The sequence below is a fragment of the Monodon monoceros genome, unplaced genomic scaffold (genome assembly GCF_005190385.1).
Source record: "Monodon monoceros isolate NGI ecotype Baffin Bay Population unplaced genomic scaffold, NGI_Narwhal_1 Super_Scaffold_2, whole genome shotgun sequence".
Lineage (NCBI taxonomy): Eukaryota > Metazoa > Chordata > Mammalia > Artiodactyla > Monodontidae > Monodon > Monodon monoceros.
In genome coordinates, this window is record NW_021703776.1 from 75,757,353 (window position 1) to 75,778,053 (window position 20,701).

Sequence of the window (20,701 nt, forward strand, 5' to 3'; positions counted from 1 at the left end):
ATTGACCTAAATGGGCATATGTTTATATTGTATCAGACAGCTACATTATCAATTAACTCAAAAACCAAACTTGAAGTGTAAATGGGCACTTTTTGTCATTTCTCAGTGAAGGCACATACTCTTTTTTTTCTGTACGCAGGTCTCTCACTGTTGTGGCCTCTCCCGTTGCAGAGCACAGGTTGCGGACGCGCAGGCTCAGCGGCCATGGCTCACGGGCCCAGCCGCTCCGCGGCATGTAGGATCCTCCCGGGCCGGGGCACGAACCCGTGTCCCCTGCATCGGCAGGTGGACTCTCAACCACTGTGCCACCAGGGAAGCCCAAGGCACATACTCTTATAGATTACTTTTGGATTTTGGAAATAGTTATTATTACTTTATTCAATCATTTCTTCTCATATTTTTCCCCTTGCTAATATTTTTGAACGGTGAAAGTGCTTACAATGTATAAAAATTAGACACAAATTTTTACTCTTTAGAAAATATTTATTGACACGTTTTAATTTTCTTTCCATTTTCTGAGAAATAAACATAATACACAAAATACAGTAAAATGCACTTTTCCCATTTCAAATAAATATAGTTTACTCTTATAAAAAATTTAATAATCTGTGTAATTCACCATAGTATCTTAATCAGTGAAATAAGGCAAAGAAAATCTCTAGCTAAATTGTCACTTATTTTTATGATTCTCTCAACTTTTTGCTGGGGAAAAGGAAAACTATTCTCTGTAGAATTATATTGAGACTTGGAGACTGCCACTTCTTGTTTGGAGAAAGCAAAGATAAGTTCCTTTACAAAGCGTTTAGTGTCAAAAAGAGTCTCAGTTTGGCAGAAAGATAATATCCAGGTCTTTGCTGAATGAACTAAGTTATATGTAAACTTTTTTGTTAATACTTCCTAGAGACCAGACTACATTCTGAATTATAATGATTCCTTTGTATCACACTAGTCATTTTTCAAAATTAGTGGTTAAGTATTTAAATTAATAGTTATGTATGTAATATAAACCCAAGACAGAATTTTAAAGCTCTATTAACAGGGAAGGTTAAAAACAATGCTTCTATACAGGACAAATGTATCCATTTCACAATTGTTATGCTTAAAGTTATAAGAACTGAAATCTACTGAATTATACAGACTTAACACAGACTCATATACACATATATCCCTGATCAATTTAAGACAATGTTTAAGTTTGCTCTTGTAAGTAGTAAGAATATTTTTATTAACCAGCAAAAATCACGTTTAGGTAGTCACCAATCTTCAGAGTGTACTTATGTAGAGCCTATTTACCCTCAAAAGAATATATCAAGTAATAAAAGTCATTAGTACTGTCTAACTTCCTATGTTAGCAGTTATTTGGAACTTTATATACTAGCAAGCTTATGGAAGTGAATCAAATTTACTGTAGCTCCAATCCCACAATAGCATGGCTCATTTACATGGATGCAGAAATGCTGGTCGAACTATGCCAAAGCATAAACCTCAAAGCATAACTGTGTCCAGTAAGAATCTTACACAGGCTATAAAGTGGGTATTAGATCAGTCCTCAGCATTATAAAGGGCATCAACTATTGTCCAGGTGGTGCCTTATAATATATATACTTTTCCCACTTTCTTTTAAAGGCTGGAACATTATGTGCTTGGGTATCCTTTTATGGCAACACTTTTATTTCTACACACTTCTGAAACAGTTAAGTGTGTGCTCAAAAAATTCACAAGTCCAATAAAATAAATTTGTGGTTTTCTTCTTTGACAGTCTTTATAATTCCTCCATCTCAAAGTGTGTGTTGAAGCTGTTTGCCATGGATGTGTGTTCAAAGATCCTTGACAGGCTTGGTTTCAACAGTTCCACTGAGTGGCAAGGCAGATGCTGAGTGGTGTCATTCTTCAGGGCCGTCATTTGGTCTGTCCCAGGCTCCCTTCTATCATAGTAGAGAGCCCAGAGCAGAGTAATGGTGAGAATCATGGCCAGGATCTGTGTCACTCCAATGGAGATCCCCAGAAACCTGAGCACCTGCAGTTGTTTGGTTCCTCTCAAAAAAGAATACATCTTCTTCCCACAACCCTGTAAAAGAAATAACACAGTCAATGTTACTTTGGATGTGTTACAGTGGGTCAAAATAGTGAAAGCAAGTCATCTGTATCAGTTAGTGGAACCAAATGACTTGAGTTATAAACTTGAAGACAGTGACTCTCAACAGGGAACCCCTATGAGCAGCTGGAGGAGAGATAGAGGTGTGCACTCTTTGAAAAGCCTGCCCATGTGATTCTGAAGAGTCTACTCCTTCTGCTGGCTTCCCCACAATCTGAAATTGAGACTGGTATAAAATACAACATCTAGAGCAGGGCTTGGCAAACTTCTTTTTGTAAAGGGCCAGACAGAAAATCGTTTAGGCTGTGCAGGTCACACGGTCTCTACTGCTATCACTTGTCTCTGCCACTGTAACAGGACACAGCTATAGACAGTATGTAAATGGATGGATGAGCCTGGGTTCCAATGAAACTTCACAGATAAAAAGACAGTAGGCCAGATTTGGGGCTTAGGCCATATAGATGGCTGACCCCCTGATACAGACCGATCTGAAATTTTTGAAAATAATGTGTCATTATTATTATTATTTGTATTCACTGTTTGATTATGGCTCATTTGGTCAGAGATTTTTCCTTAAAGATCAAGAATGTTTCCCCAGTCTGTTGCTGAAACTTGCCAGTGAATGGAAATCAATCTGTTGCCTTCCTCCTACTGCACGTGTGTGCACACACTTCTGTCCACTGCCTGTAGCAGAAGTACACATGGGGGAATTTCTATCATGACATCAAGTTTTAATTCTACCAGGTATGGGTTTGAAAGCTCCCCTTCAGGCTAGAGACAGCTGACTTCAAAAGATTAGCAAGGTTTCTGTTTGTGCTTAGTTTTAACTACAAAGGCTAAGGAGTGCCTATGGTAGATATAGAAGAGAATTCTGAAAGAAGAGGAGAGGAGGGGAAAAAAAGTAAGAGAAAGAAGAGCCATAACTGAGGAAAATGGGGGGCAGGAGGAAGCAAAGAAAAGAAGGTAGAATGGGTCTAACAATTGTCATAAGTTACATATTAGGTGACCAATGCATAGGCTACTTGCCCTGTCTCTAGTGAGCCCACAGCATAAAAAAGATAATTCACCCTTCAAAAGGGAAGCTGATTCTAAATTAAAGTGAAAAATCTAGAAAAAGTTAAAATTATAATAAAATTCACGAACTTTGAAGATTCTGAGATTTTTCTCTATTTGGATGATAACAAATTAGCCTGCCACAGTTTCATGGATGCTGCAGAAGACAGAGACAAAGGGCTTTATTACTTATAGCAATAGCAATAGCCAGGGTACATGCCAGTTCCTCAAGTCCCAAGGGCAACAAGAAGAAGGCCAGATGATGCCTGCACACACAGAGGATTACATTATGGGAAAGGAACCCCAAGCTTAGGGAGCCCTAATATTTTATAATGGGCAGTAAGTGCACCTGCCCCTCATATTGGAGAGAGACATTATCTTCATTATACTAGACAGTAAACAAACCTGCCCTCTTCTCTGAAGGGAGACACCGTCTATCTTCAAGGCTCTTTTCTATGCAAACACCCTTGAAAAGACAGTCCAGAACAAAGGCAGCCAGTGTCTCTACTTGTAAGACACATAGAAATGCAAGAGACCGATGGAAAATTATCTCCCAACAAGAACTCGACTTTTTGAAGCTTTTATTCTGAGTTTGGGGTAAAAGTGACTCAGTGCTTACCCTGCTGAGGCAGTCACATGAATAAAAGGAAACTGATAATTATTAAAATAACTGCCTTCTTGTTTTATTCCCCAGATTCCATAAGTAACTCAATCAAGGAAAGCAAGACTATTGAATCAGTTGCTAATTTGTGCATTATACTGGAGGAGAGGAATGAATAATATGTAATTCTTAGATTTCCAAAGACACTGGTCAGTAAGTGTACCCTAATAAGCCATTACTCTCAAGAAATAAAAATCATGTAGAATTAGTCACAGACCCATTTCAATAACTACCTTTTTGGTATACTATGTAATGCAAATTAACAGCAAAACATTAGCAAAGTTTCATCAATTTCACCAAAAAGGAACTTAAAATATTTATAATTAATACTACTTAACACTGGTTTCATAAAATCACTTCTCTGGTCTTCATACCTATTTAATACACACACACGTGTGTGCATGGGTGCACACGCACATGCGCGCACGCGCGCACACACACACACACACACACACACACACTGTGGGAAACCAAAATAGATGTCACAATCTCCGAAATTCAAATATTTTTCAAAGAGTTCCACTCAGGTAGTCTATCAGACCCCATTCACTCTTATGCTTATGTGTAATTCCAGCAAGCATCCTTACAGGACACCATATAGATCCTGATCTGCAGAGTCAGAATTGTGAATTCAGATCCCTCCTCTGCTACTTATAAACTATGTGACTTTGGGAATATTACTTAATCTCTCTGTGCTTCAGTTCTCTCATCTGAAAACATGAATGATAATAGTGCCTACCTGCTTGGGATGTTGGGAGAATTCAATGAACAAGCACATTTAAACACTTAGAATGTGATCTCACATATGGTAAGAGCTCAGTAGGAATCAGATGTAACTGGTACGTCAGCCCACAGAAGATTAGAAAGCACAAATTAAAAGAGAGGCAAAATCTATGAAAAGCAGGTGTTAATGGACAAGAAGGAGTACAACACCTTTTTAGAGTATAAAGTACCAAAAGCACAGCATTGTGTCACCACCGAGTATTAATGAAACAGTCCTTGCCCACAAGAGCCAAGGTGGCGGTCACTGTTTCTCAAGACAGCGATGTAACTATCCAAAATGATTTTTGCCACTGAGATGATGGATCATGAGCCTCGTCATGAAGCAGAGAAATCTTTAACATAGTTTGAAAAGAGACAACCCAAAATACTTAATTAAAAGGGTTTAGCTTCAGACATTTGGGAAATTAATTTATATTAACTTATCATTTAACATCATTGCTAAGTAATGCAGCACCAGATCATCAAATCCGTCTTTAAAGAAATTGATATAAAATGGCTTTGCATTGTTTAGTTGATTCCTTAACTATGTTTTCAGTATTTATTACAAAGTTGGTTCTTTAATGGATAAAGAATCAGCATGCGCATACCAATATGTTGGTAATAAAAATAAATTCCACAATTAAAGCTAAACTACTCACGAAATACATATGCTAATGATTCAACCCTGTGAAATGCTGTAAGTCAATTATTGTTTGATTTCCACCTTGGCAGTAGTCCCTGGTGCTTAAATTTTACCCATATAGTTCTTCCTATTGGTATAAGATCTCCCACCCCTTTAGACTAATTCACTCTAAGCTGAATGTGCAGAAAAGGTAATATTTTTTTTTAATCTGTGACTAAAACAAAGCAGAGATTGATAACTAGCTACAGTCTACTGTGTTTCATATTTTGGCATCAGGTAAAGTCTCTTTCAATTTTATTTTAAACAATCACATTTACCCAAAACAAAAGGTACAGTAAATAATATCACTAGGATGGTTTGGGAATGTGATATATTAGATAACACCGAATGTTCTAGAGTGGGAGGGGAACTTGGAAGTCAATAATTCAACTTTCTAACTTGTAAAAATATGGCTAAAAAGCACTTCTACAGTGCCATCCACAAAACGGGCAGAGAATAGTCTCTGAATAGTCTCTCCCCTACATAAACAATGAAATAGTCTCTCCCCTACGTAAACAATGAAAGCACTAGCAAAAATTCTGAGAATCAACTTTTTTAGAACTCTGGAAATTAACCAAACACTTGCAGCAATCTGGGGAGCATTTATTCAAGAAAAGCACCTGAACCTCAGTAAGAACAAAAAGCTTTGTGGCATTTCAATTTGCCTTATTCCCATCTCCCCTCCCCAGCTCTGCAGGAGCCTTGAAAACAAACAGCCGACGATTATGGTAAAAACCCGTGGTCTGGCAGCCACCAAAGGCAACAGAATAGGGTTGGAGCTCCTTCAAAGCCCCATTCTCAGAGAATTGTCATTATTTGTCCTATCTGGTGGTTCCCTGGAAGAGCTCACTTGCAAGGCTGTCTTTATTTGACTCGACTTGCAGCTCAACCAGGGCGACAGCCTTTTCCCCTGGGAATAGTTGTCAAAAGCATTTAGAGGTAACTGTTCAACACTGAGGCTGCCTGAGGTAGTGGATAACAGTTGCACACAATGGGCTAGTCAAAAGTTTAAAAGGAAAAACTGGAGAATGTGAAATCCATAGGGGGTTTGGCAGAGCTCTAACATATTTGTGGGGATCTAGAAAGTTACACATGTGAGTAGAGCTCTGCTCAAGCCCAGGGCTGTGCACAAGCTCAGGAAAGACCTAAAAAGGCCTTAAGATCTCACTTCTGGTTAACCTTGAGGCTCTGTACACCCTTGGCAAAGGCTGGGAGACTTACTGGTTCTAGGTATCTAAAGGAAACTTCAGTTCATTCATTAAGTGACCACTAAGCTGAGTGAGCCAAGATTTCAGTGGCCACACAGGACAGCGAGTACAGACTTTACAGAATTAGTTCAGAAAAGTAATTAATGAACAAACACAAACAACAAACTTTGGGGAGGGGGGAGAATCTGATTTCCAAAGTTGCCACATTATATTATTTTAAATGTCCAGTTATCAACAACAACAAGAATTATAACACATGCAAAGAAACAAAAATGTATGGCACACACACACACACACACACAAAAGCCATCAAAAAAAAAAAAAGCTCTTCTAAAGAAAAGGACTCCCTGCTCCACTAGACAGCCCTTTCCACACGTGGACAACACTAATTCTTAACAAGCATTTCCCTGTTGAAAACTGTCTTCCTAATAAGGATGCAGTAGTCCTAATTCTGCTCTTGTGACTTGTTTTCCATAAGGTAGAGAGCCATATTTGAAGTATCATCACTTTCCCTTTAACCACTCGCTTCCCTAGGCTAAATATTCCTATAGCTCTGTCATGTTTTCCAAATATAGACACTTCATCATCCTGATGATTTCTTTCTGGATGGTGTTGATTTTGTCAATGTTCCTTTGAAAATAAAACTGATTTCTAACTCTAAAAAACTAGAAAATGCAATGAAATATTAAGACAATCCAGTCTGTTGTGAATGGGTTTGGATGCCAGTGAAAAAAGCTTTTCAGTTCCACCAGAAGAGTGGACATGGGATTGTATCAATATTGCTCGGTCAGGACCTGGCCTCCTTAGAGATCGCTGGGCCCGAAGATTGTCTCCCTGTTGAGGTGGGCAAGGGTCGTTTATTCAAAGCAAAGGTTCTAGTGAGACTCCTCAGTTTTTATAAGTAAGTCAGTCTTATTACTTCCTCATTTAGTTTACAAAGATAACCCCCAAACAAGACAGAATTTTAGTATTTAGTTTAGTACTAGGTTTGTTATCGGAATTCATTACATTATATTTTATTATTCTCTATCAGGAAGTCCTCAGAAAGAGGTGTTATCTACAGATTATTTAAAATAAATGAAATCAATTGATGTCTCTAGGTACTCTAAATTGTATCCAAATGTCAAATCAGACCACCAAATTCTGCCACGCTGCAATGTATTAACCTGTGCCCCTGCATATTATTTTCCACTGAAGCGTATTTTAATGTTACTGAAGAACACCATAAGAAATTTCTCTACAAAATTTGTGAAAAATAATATTGAAGATATTTTCCTAGATAACTTAGAGTAGTAGATATAAAATCCCACTTGAAAAAAATACTTTTGGATTTTGCTCCCTTTGAAAAATTAGAATACTTGCCCTCCAAACATTAAAATGGTACAGGTGATTATGTGTCATTTCACCTGGGCTTTCAGAAAGCTCAGGGGCAAATACGAAAGTCAACCACAGTTATCCCACTTGCCTTCACATTAAGCATATCTAGCTACTCTTTCCTTAATCCTGACTTTCCATGGCTATTTATGTAGCTTTCCCTTCCAGTTTTATCAAGCTATAATTGACACACAGCACTGTATAAGTTTAGGGTGTACAGCATAATAATTTGATTTACATATATCATGAAATGATTATCACAATAAGTTTAGTGAGCATCCATCATCTCATACAGATACAAAATAAAAGAAAAAGAGGAAACATTTTTTCCTTGTGATGAGAACCCTTAGGATTACTCTCTTCACAACTTTCATACATAGCACACAGCAGCGTTAATTATATTAATCACGTGGTACATTACGTCCCTAGTACTTATTTATCTTATCCAATGCTACTTATTTGTATTATTCATCCATTGTATCCTTTTGTTGTATGTTGCATTAAATCCTTTAATAAAAACAGATACAAAGTATAAATATATAAATAAAAGCACAAATCTCTCTACATGGCACACAATTTGATATTTCTTTGGTAACTTAGGAGGCATTGTAGAAACTTGCAGCATACTAGGTATCATGCTGAATTCCAATGAACTATTTACACAATTACTTAAAGTTAAGGATTAACTTTCCAAAAGAATATTCCTCTTCCTGAGAAGACAGTATTTTTCCAGATTTCTGTGTATAAAATAATTGTCTGCCTCAGCCACTCTTTAAATTCTTCGTAGAAGCAGCTCCAGGGTTTACTGTCCATTCTGCATCACCCTCTTTGAAGTAATTCAGTCTGAACACAAGTTGTGAGCTTATTCTGAGCCAGTCAAATAATCACGCATAAGGTTTACACTTTTTCAGTGTAAACTCGGAAGTTTTTGTTGAAAAGCAAGACACTAAGTCTAGAGAAGAAAAAATGGAAATATGTCTCTGTAATCTATTGTACTGTTCATAGATATTTAGTTGCATAAACAAACATTTCTGTTGAGTGGGTCAAAAGGGGAAATAGAAATGTTAGAGTTCAAAACTGCATTCCATTTCACAAAGGTTTTTTTATTCAAAATAGGAAGGAACAGAATTGCATTTATTTGCTTTTCTCAAAATAAAATACTCTGAGGTGATTTATCCTGAATATGTTTTCTTCCTAGATAAAGCCACATTAATAACCTCAGATAATTCAAAGGTATGAATAAGACAAGTTAGCTACTTTACTTGCTGCAATATTAAGATTCTGGTCGACTGTAAATAACAACACTACCTTTTTATCAGAGAAAAATCACTAAACCCCATATTTCCTGGAATCTATTTGAAGGCATGTCAGGATGCCTCATTTCACTTGAGGAAATTATACACTTGAAATTATTCTCTGATCTGTCTCCAAAATGAGTTTCTAAAATTAGAAGAACCCCCGTGGCTTTTCGGTACTCAATATTCACAAGCCACATCAAAAAATTAGGCAGACCTCTAATGTGCTTATGAAGATAAAGTATAAATAAAATCTAGGTGCCAATACATGCCAGTATTGATATTCCTGTTGTTGATTTTTCATAATAAACATAACTCCCAAGTTTGAAACGACGTGTTAATTACCAGGTACAAATATATAATATTCAGACCTATTTATTTTAAAATTGAAAGCTGAGTGATAGCAGTTCATGAGTTCATGAGCTTTAAAGAGGTTGGAACAAAAGTTCTCCACTGATAATCATAAGCTCTGCAGGGAAATAAATCCTTCCTTAAAAAATAAAATTCAACAGCAAGTAATAAAATTTACTACAGGATTTTCTGTTCTCTTAAGAATAAAGTTAGCCAAACCCATACATAGGACATGCAGTAGAAAAAGTCTTCATGTATCTGAAAAAACAGCAGGCCCTCACATCTCATTTAATCCTCACAAGTTCCCCATTAGAGAAGCACAATCCTCAAGTTGAAATGACTGTGTTTATTGAACATTTATCATTTTCACCAGATATGTGGTTATAAAGAAACTAGCTTCAGCAAACTCAGAAGGTGGTATTCTCCCTAGGGAGGTGAGGTCCAGGGGCAGGCATTCCCTGTCTCACTGAGCAGAACATGTACAAAGCCCTCATCAGACGTCTCTCACTGGGCCCTTCTGTCCCCTAAATATTTGTCCTTAAGACGTGGGAAGGTGTGAAAACAAGCACAAGTGGGAAACCACATGAAGTCCCCAAAACTCTGACCTAAATTCTACCTTCAACCAACACAAATAGAACTAGAAAATGAGTATTTTCCTGTATTACTAGCAAAATTCTGGGCAATTTGGTTAGTTAAAAATCTAATCATAGATCACTAATTTTTCTATTTACTCTAATAAATATGTTAACAAGTTCCTGTTATTGTCATTAGCTACCACCACGCATTGAAGATTTTTGTTTATTATGTGCCTAGTGGTTTGCTAAGGGTTTCTTAAGTAGCTCTATTTATTTTTATAAAACCATAATGAGGTAGGTACTATTATTATCTCATTTAATAGACAAGAAAATTGAGGTTTAGAAGTGAAAAAAAATCTATAAACACTCAGCCTTCTCCTCACCATGTACTCCACATCTTGAAATTTTAGTGCCTAACTCAAGTATGGGCTTTGGAATCAAATAGATCTGAGTTTAGACACTTACTAGCTCTATGAAATTGGACTAGGTCACCGAGCCTCTTTGTGCCCCACATTTCTCATCTGTAAAATGGAAATAATAATACTGTACCTTCACAGAAATGTTTTAGGGCTGAAATGATGTAATGTATATAAAATGCTTGCTCACAGAGTTGTGTATGTGTCTCCTATTTGAAAAATCCAATGTGTACTTTTCAATCCCTAATTTACTTTGACTCTCAGCTATTACCGTAGTAGATACTACAAACCCGCACTATTCTAAGGGTTGTAAACATGCTAATTCACTCACCAGACAACTTGAGATGGGTACTCTGGTTATCCTCACTTTACAGGTAATAAAAATGAAGCACAGAGAGGTTTAAAACTTGCCCCAGGTCACACAGCTAATAAGGAGTAGAGGGAAGGTTTAACCCAAAGAGTCTAGTTTTGGAACCTAGCCTTAACATCTGAACCACGTTTCCTCACTAAGGAAAACTCATTCTTAGAATCCTCTCCTTCTTTGACTTTCAGGACACTGCTTTCCATTTCTTCTCTACCTACAATAGGTGCCTTCTCCACTGCCCTTATGGGTTTCCGTTTCCCAACTTCTGTCCTCTGCTGCATACCTTACGCCATCTCTTTGTGTGGTCTTACCTCCTCCTGTGCATGTATTGCCTCATACACACTGATAACACCTGTAAACTGACAGTCCCCCCCACCTGCTCTAGGCTGTTCTCTACTCTGCACGGTAGGTAGCATTTTCTAGGGGAACACAGCCTCCTAGCCAGAGACCACATTTCCCAGCTTCCCTTGCAGCTAAGCACAGACATGTGAGCCAAGAGAATGTGAGCAGAGGAGCTGAGGGCAGAGCTTCATGCACTGGACGTTCTCCTTCCTACTTCCTCCTCCTCCCGATTGACTGGAACTGGAGGAAAACAGGGGCAACTTTGGAAGACAGGTGTCATAAAAGGTGATGCTATCTCACCCCTGGGTCCCTGGGTGAACTTGTGCAGCAGGGCTGCCTGGCAGCCTGGACCAGCTGAGTGGTGCATGAGAGAGAAATACGAGTCCTACCTCATCCAAACCACTGTATCTGGAGTCAGCACTTTCCTAATTAGTGCACACAAATCCCAGATCTCTGGCTGAGTTCCGTCTCCTGAGCTTCATACTTTCTACTGGGTTTCTGCACATGGAGGACTTGACAGGAACCTTAAACCCAGCATTTTCAAAATGGAACTAATCAAATCCTATCACTCTCCTCAATGAACAGCTTTCTCATCTCTCTAGGGTCCAAGTCAATGTCAGGTGTCCTTGTCCTTGCACCTTCCCTGTCACTCACTCCCCACACCCACCCCAATCATCATTCAGTTCATTCTCCCTCTTAAATATCTTTCATATTCATCTCCTTGCCCTCCTCAGTGGCACACCTGAATTCCAGCCCTTACAATCCCTCACAGTGAATTACCTGCACAGTTTCCCACCTGATTTCCCCCCGTCAAGACCCAATTCTCACCTCAACTTCTGTTCCACAATGCCGACCTAATGATTTTTTTTTTTTTTTTTTTTTTTTTTGCGGTACGTGGGCCTCCCTCATTGCGGAGCACAGGCTCCGGATGCGCAGGCTCAGCGGCCATGGCTCACGGGCCCAGCCGCTCCACGGCATGTGGGATCTTCCCGGACCGGGGCACGAACCCGGTTCCCTGCATCGGCAGGTGGACTCTCAACCACTGCGCCACCAGGGAAGCCCAATGACCTAATGATTTTTTAAGCACATATCTAAAATTGTTACTTTGTGCAGTACTTTTTCAGGTCAAAATATTATAATGGCTTTCATATCGGTACCTTCTAAAGGCAAAGTTTGCAAGTCTCTACTAATAAAGCACAAGAGGAAAAGTTGCTTGAATACTGAATAGGTAACAGGAAGCTCACAACTGAACTATGTTGAGAAAGAGAATGAAAGAAAAGAAGAAGGCATTTGTATACCTGAAGCAAAACTGGCAGAATAGTTCAAGGCCTGATTAGATCAAGTGAAGCTTGAATATAAAAGGGATTCATCCCCCCTCCACCAAGACCAAACTCGTCCTACAGGGCTTCAGATGATAAAACAGATATCACCCCAAGTCCGAGTCAACCTGATCCCTGCCAGCAGTTACGGAGGAGATAATGAAGTCAGCAGAGAGGCACGAGGGAGGGTCTTTGCCTTTATACAAAAGAAAACTGAGAATGGAACTTCTTAGGTATATTCCATCTAAATAACCACTGGGCTTGAAAGCTGCCTATGGTTCACTATCTGGGCAGGAGATTCTTTGTGTGTTTATCTGAGAATAGAGCTTCATTATTAATAAATCAGAATCCCATGACAACTCTGTTCTCAGTTTTACTTTCCTAACAATGTCTCAAATTTGTGAACCTGTTTGTCACTTCATTCGGCAACTACTCACAGACTTCAGGATAAAATGCATGCGTTAGCAGGATATACAGGGCTCTTCATAAGCCAGCGTCTGCCCTGTCCAGCCCTCCTCACGCCTGTGCTCCCGCTGTGCTGTCTTGCTTCCAGCTCCAACTCTGCACCATTGCCTCTGCCTGAAATGCCCTTTTGGCCCCATACCCCCCAAATGATTTCTGCAACTGGCTAACACCTGCTTAGCTTTCAGATTGGAGGCCCGGTGAACTACTACCCGCTCTGTGGGCTCTCACTGCACATCTCAATCGCAAAGACAGTGGCAATGAAGGACTGCCCACCCAGTGTCAGGCTCCTTCCTGTGTCCCAATCAAGATCATCTCATTCCTACCTCTTCTTTTAGCCACTGATGCGAGGATCATTTCTATGCAGATGTGATCAACCTCACATCAGTGCAACTGGATGGTACCTGGCCAGGGGCCTAAGCTGTTACCTCTTGCTTCCTGCCTTGGGCTTCTCTTTCAACACTTGCCCCTAATTTTGTTTGGGGTGTGGAAATTTACTTGGTCCCAAGAAGAATCTCACTAGCAGCTTAAGAGCTGGATTCCCTGGGAGAAAAATAATCCATCCCACAACCAGGTAGAGATTGCCATAAGGCCACACCCCCATTTCCCCACCATGTCCTTTTGTACCCACAGTACTCTGTCATGTTTATTCCTCTGGCTCAGAAGTGCTGAGATAATATTTCTACGCATAGGATGCTGTGTGTGAAAATTATAAAAGTTGTTTCTATTAGTCAAAGCAGACATATAGTACTGACTCACCTTTCTAATTCTAACAAAGATGATGACAGGGGAAGAGTGTTAATAAAATGTGTTGAGAGCTGAGATACTTCCCCCCAAAACTGTACCTGGATTATAAAACAAATTTCATTTGCCAAGGACAGCAGCGTGCAAAGGAGGTGGGTGAGGAAGGACCTCCAGTCTGGGTGAGGGCTGAATTTTTAACTCTCAGCTCACAGAAAGGTTAATACACAGCTGAGAGAATAAAAACCTCAGACAAGCCATCCCACATGGTCACCATGAGCTGCCCCCAGCTTTAACCTGGGGGAGCACCCCTGCATGTCCATTTACTATCTGTGAGCATTGGAGACCTATACACACCATCACCATCTGGGTTCTTCATCTGGTAAGTCAGGACTCAGAAAGATCACATCCCCTTCACATTCATACCCCTGCCCTCTTCCATCTCTTTATTTTATGTAGAGGTTTTCTGTTACTCAGAAAAGAAATAAACAACCTTCTAAAGAGGCAGAAATGGCGTGGAGCAAAATCATTTGCCGCAAAGGAAATTATTAAGAGTATTTGATATTCAAACCCAATACGCCATGGAACATAGCAAGACTAAGCGTCCAAAGAAGAAGTGTCCCAAAGGCACACAGCTTCGTAGAAACCATCTTTCTGTCCGGCCCTTACATAACCTCTGTGAATAACTATTCTGAAGAAGCAGTCAATCTCTTTTAACAGTAGTTTTTCTCCTAACTACAAAACAAAGAAATGTGGTTTTGGAAGTATATTTTACTTGACTCTCTCCCTCTTGGTTTTACATTTTGAGTTGGTCCATTTGAAGTAGGGCCTGTTGTGAGCTTGTTTACATCCATTTATTTTTCTTGAGGTGGCATACAGAGGAGGAAAATGCCATTTCAGTTTCTTTGAGGAGGTGTTTTTTTCTTCCTTTCCTATCTGAGAACAAACACTGCAACTATTCCCTACAACTGTGGTTCTTCACACTTTTAGGTATGGAGCCCCAAGAAAAGCTGATGAAAGCTATAGATCCTACTCACTGAAAAATGCATATAAAATATCAAAAACAATTTCAACAATACCACTTTTCTCTTGAAGCCCATCCAAGAACACAGGTCCATGGGCAAGGGGTTAGAAGTCCCTGTTCTACCAAAACTTTTTTTCTACCAGCCTTCTTTATTCTCTCTCTCGTCTTATTCTCCAATCAAGTCTAGAACTTTAGTAACTGATATGATGGAAAACTCGGCAGGTGAAAGAAGGAAAAGACGCATCTCAGTCTTGTAGTTTACCAACTTAAACTCTGAGTCTGAGGTTTTGCTGAAGCCAAGTCTCACACCCACTATTTAGACAGTGTGGTTACACAAACGGTCCCAAATTGCAGGGTAGGAAGCAGTCAGGAATCATTGGTCCAGGCCACCTCCAGGGGGGCTTTTACACTGCAGTTCCCTAGGCTAAAAAAAATACTCTTCAATGGATCTTTGCATGGCTGGATCCTTCTCACCAACTGATCTCGGTTCAAATGCCACCTCCTAAGACAGCCTGTTCCTAAACATCCTGTCTTAAATAATTCCCTCACCAATAAAGCCATTCTTTAGCACATGACCCTGTTCAGAGTCTTCAAAGTGCTTACCGCCACCTGAAATGATTTTTTATTGCTGTTTTTTTCTTGTTAAATGTCTATATCCCTAACTAGAACATAAGTTATACTGGAGGAGAGTTTTTTGTCTGAAACATTTTCCATGGTATCTTCAGCGTTCACAATAGCACTTGGAACCCAGGAGGCACTCAAAACTGTTTGAATGAATGAATGGGATAGAACCAAATTGAGGGTCAGAGATAGTTTTATAGATTTTTAAATCTATACTTTTATACAAGATTTTATACAATCTATACTTTTAAATCTATACTTTTATACAAGTGGATAGCTCATTATGGATATTTGAGGGGCTGTGTGCCAAACCCAACAATACCACTGATGGAAATGTTTTTAAAATGTGCGATTGTTGCTATATTTCCGCTCTGTCATTTTTCACAGATTTCAAATATGACATATGGGTCAGGGACCATGCAGGCCACCAGATGGTTGAGAATGATTTATTTCCTTGATTTCAGACTACTGAAGAAAGACTACAGGAAGAAAGTCAGTTCTTATCTCTAAGCTTACAGAATATGAAAGATAAAAGGGACCTTGAAGTTCATCTAGTCCAGATTCACTCTTAATTTAAAAATCCATTCTACCCACCAATGACATAGTTATCTGACCTTGACTTTAATATTTTTAGTGATGAGACACTCACGACTTTACAAGAGAACCTTTCTCACAACTGGACGGATTTTGATGAGCAAGGTTTTCCGTCTATTGATTCAAAATTTCCTTCCTGTAACTTCTGGCCCTTGGAGCAACAATGAATAAGTCTAGTTCCTGTTCGGAATGATGAACTTTGAAGACCTCTAAAATATCTCCTTTCAGTACTTGCTACTTCAGAATAAATTTCCCAAATACCAACAGCTGTCCCTCACTTGTTCACACGTTCAGACCCCTCATCTTTCAGGTGGATGATCTCTGGGCACACTGCAACGAGGAAACGTATGTTCTCCTGGGCAAAGTGGAATTAAGTCTTATTTTTAATGATGGATTTAATTGTACTTTTGCCATAAAGCTACTTTTGTAAGTCAACTATGCATATAATTATGCACTATGTTACCAATAACAGCATCTGTTATTAACTGTAAAATGCAAAAGCAGATTACTCTCATAAAATGAACCTCTGTCTCTGCTGGAAGTCTGTCTAAAGAACGTCTCGTCACTGATAATGTCAGCTTGCTTTCCGAAGTCTTTTGATGAAAATATGAGAAAACTTTTAAAATAACACGGGCATCAATTTGCACTTGCACAATAGTGTGGTTTCTTTTAATCTTAAAATTCATGTAACAAGCAATTCTAGACATCCTGAAATTAAAGTGTCTCATTATGAATACTACTAGCAAAAGCGAATTGCATTTGTACACAAAAAAATTTTATTAAATGTTTAATTGACTGCCTTTCAACTAAATAATAAAACTGAAGTGAATCTGTCCATACTCAGACTTTGTGGGAAGATATGGTAAATTCATTCATGTTTTGTCATTCTCAGGATCAATATTGGTTATAATCATGTTACCGGTGTTGATCACTAAAGAAAGTAGAAATTATTACATATGTAGCCCAATAATTCCCCATATTGACTTGCTACTCCTAAAAACTAACAAATGGATTAAGTTCACACGAGGAAAGTGGATAGGTTTCAATTCACATGTCAACACTTACATCTATACTGTAATCCTCTGGGGTATTTTGGTTTTGGATTTTTCTGCAAAATGGTTTATTATCCCAGGAGGAGGCTCTCCCTGGGCCTTACATCTTAATAAATAAATGTCTGTTTGTAATCATCTGATTTTTAAAGCCTAGTGGTAAGTTATGTATTTGAATATCCACAATTACATCTGCACCTAATACTATCTTAGAAATATTAAGCTTGATTTCCTGTTTTATGAAATCAATAGGACTTTAACTGGTGAACTTGTTAGGTGACCATCCCTACTACAGACACCAACCAATATTTACCTTTCACTCAGAAAAAAAAATGTAACATAATCACTGAGGAACTCAGAGACACTGACTCAATAATTCTTCGTTTAATATACAATATCTTGTATATTCCTTTTCATTCAAAGCCAAAATGCTACTAAGCATAATATGTTTAAAATGATAACATCCAAACACAACACTTCCCAGTAGTGTGAGGCACGACTATAAGTATTTTGATTATCTTTTAACGTAAACACCTGAGTTATTCAGTTGCTTCAACAATTCTTGTTATGAGATAAATTTCATCCCCTCTAAATTCATATGTTAAGTCCCTAATCTCCAGTACCTCAGAACGTGATCTTATTTGGAAATAGAATCCTTGCAGATATAATTAGTTAAGATGAGGTCATACCGGAGAAGGGTGGGCCCCTAGTCTAATACGACTGGTGTCCTTATGAAAAAGGGAAATTTGGAGACAGATGCAAACAGGGAGAATGGCATGTAAAGACAAAGGCAGAGATCTGGGTGATGCTTCTACAAGCCAAGGAACACCAATGATTCCCAACAAACGGCCAGAAGCTGAGGGAGAGGCACAGGCATAGATTCTTCCTCATACGCCTCAGAAGGAACCAACCTTGCTGACACCTTGATCTCAGACTTACAGCCTTTAGAACTGTGAGACAATAAATATCTGTTGTTTAAGTTACTCACTTTGTGGTACTTTCCTGTCCTAGAAAGACTAACACAATTCTGAATCTCTTAAAGATATTTGGCACTCCTCTTTGTGGCCTGCCTTCAGAGGCCAAAGCACTTCATTTTGGGTATCCTTAAATGTGGCAAAGGCTTGTCCTCTAAGATGAACTTTTTAACAGTCAAAAGTTATTCATCTCTAAGACATGAATGAAATGAAACATTTGTGTGGGTAATCCAGCATCATTTTCAAATTCATTAATTTACACTATAAATTAATAAAACTGATTTTCGAGCATCTCTACAACTGACTTTGGCAGACAGCCTAAAAGATGTTTTGAACAAGGACAGTACTTCTAGGGAAAATCAGATGTGTGTGTGTGTGTATGTGTGTATTATATTATGAATGATATAAATTGTTACTTTATGTTAATATGATTTGTGGTACCCAGACACTTGACTGGTGATGTATCTGGGAAATGATCCCAGCCCATCAGCCTGAGCAGCTTCCCTTCCACCTGATTCACATTTTGAGCTTCCATTCTAGACCAAGACTACAATGAAAGCTTCTATAAAGATGGAACTGTCTTATATCTGTGTTGGCCTACACAGGAACTGCTAGTCCCAAGTGGCTGTTGAGCCCTTAAAATGTGGCTAGTGCAACTGAGGAAACGTAATTTTTATTTTATTTTGTTTTAATTGAAATAGCCACTTGTAGCTATTGGCTACTATACCGGAATGGTGTAGTTCTAGATTTTAATTTGAAAATAGGATTTCTCTGCTAACAAAGTTTGAAAATCACCATTAAAGATGAAGGAATAGGAAAGCTTCTGCTAACAAAGGAATAACAGATGATTCTGATGAATTCTCCCGGAAAACATAAATATGCGAGTTTCTTAGCCACTTGATAAGTGACTTTAATCCCACTGAGCATCTAACTTCATTAAATCAGCTAAAACTAACATCACTGATATTAGCCAGCAGGGGGACCTGAAGAGTCGAGGACAGCGTTTTCTCTGGAGAGTAGAAGGGTTTTGGGGGGTTTTTTGGGTTTTGTTTTTTTGGGGTTTTTTGTCCATCCCCCGCCCCCAAGTTTTAGTCTATATGGAAGCCCTAAATACACATTCTGCTCAAGAACTACAAACCTTGTCTTCCCCAATGTCCGGAGTTAGTCACACACTCTGCATGTCTGTTTTTAAAGCGCTCTTAGGAAGTGGCAATAGAGCTTGGTTCTAGACAATACAGTTCAAAATCCAATTAATTCTAAAGCCTAGTCTTTCCAAATTTCCTTTGTTAAAATGTGATTAGTATTCAGATTTTTATATTAACTTTTAGCTTTGTCTTCTTTCTCCACATTTCAGAGGAAAACAATTTTCGGGTCCCTCATATTTAGACAGAAGAGGAAAATTGCATTGGCATGTTGTTGATTCTTTACTTCCATGATAAGTTAATGACATATGGCCTTACCTCTTGATAAAGGTCACTGAGATCTTCCTGGTGGGCCTGTTTGGAACATCCTGGGAATTCCCTAACACAACAGGAATCTGGGGGCCAGTCCATTTCTGTCATTTCCAGCCAGTCGGTGAAATAGACAACGCCACAGCACTTGAACTGCAAAAGAATGACTGGTCAGGCTCAGAAACAACAAAAATATTTTCTTAACTTATGGGAGACTGAACGTTAGATTTCTTAAATATTTGCACCCAGAGCTAAAGTCACTTCTGTCATCGCCTAATGATATGTGCACATTTTATGTTGACAACAGAAATGTAATAGAGGACTCCATAATGGAACAATTCTGAACAATAATGCCCGTAACACATGAAGACAGATCAGGCATGACTGAGTCTTACCTCCCCCCAAATGTAAAATCCTCTACAAGTGATCATATAGCAGCAAAGTTAATACACACTAACAAAACAAATAGCTGAAATCTTACATTTAACATTAAACCTCTAGCTACTAGGGAATAGTTGATCAATCTATTTGCATATTGCCTAGTTACCAACTTAACTGCTTAACAAATTCAAATATTATATTAAAACTTTCCGCAATCTCTGTAGAAAGATTTTTGGCCAACAGCCCACATCACAGAGATTACCCAACTCGATTCATTAACCAGAAAATTTCCAAAAATTTCTGAGATGGAAACATAGGTTTGGTCATCAAATTTTTATTCAATTGAGTGAGAATCTTGAAAAAAACTGTCATATTCTATCACCATAATCTCAGAAGAAATGATGTGTCTTTAGTGTCAATAAAGTTGGATTTAAGACAAACTATGTTGTCTTTGTTTCTTTTTAGTCTCATTTCACCAACTGTTAACAAAAACCTTCTCTGGTCAAAGTTTAGAAATCCTGCTTAAGGACATATGTAGATTAGATTCAGAGTAATTAACTATGAAAACTTTCTGTCCTTGGGTAGAGGGCAGTTACTCTTCCATATAGTCAGAAACAAGGGTTATGTACAGGCAGTCACGGAGAAGGATTTTGCCAGGAGTGACTGGCTTTGAAAATTATGTAGCCCAACAAATCAACCTGTGCTCAGGATTAACACTGTATTGTAAAATATCACAATCCACCATTTCAAAATTTCAACTAAAATAAACTTTAAAGAATTCTGAATTTCTTACGTAAAATGAAACAAGGAAATACAAAAAATCATTTTACATTTTTTCACTTGCTTAAATATCTAATTTTTTTTTTTTTTTTTTGTGATACGTGGGCCTCTCACTGTTGCGGCCTCT

General features: G+C 38.5%; 1 protein-coding gene across 1 annotated transcript in view; it reads right to left on the minus strand.

Moving 5' to 3' along the window:
* Positions 1–462: 462 nt before the first annotated feature.
* TSPAN12 (tetraspanin 12) overlaps positions 463–20,701 on the minus strand; it is a 65,130-nt gene continuing 44,891 nt past the window's right edge. Inside the window, exons 8-9 of the mRNA XM_029234182.1 lie at positions 19,423–19,566; positions 463–2,068 (exon numbers count right to left, since the gene is read on the minus strand). Coding sequence (XP_029090015.1) covers positions 1,763–2,068; positions 19,423–19,566 — 450 coding nt within the window. The 3' untranslated portion in view covers positions 463–1,762. The remainder of the gene's footprint in view (positions 2,069–19,422; positions 19,567–20,701) is intronic.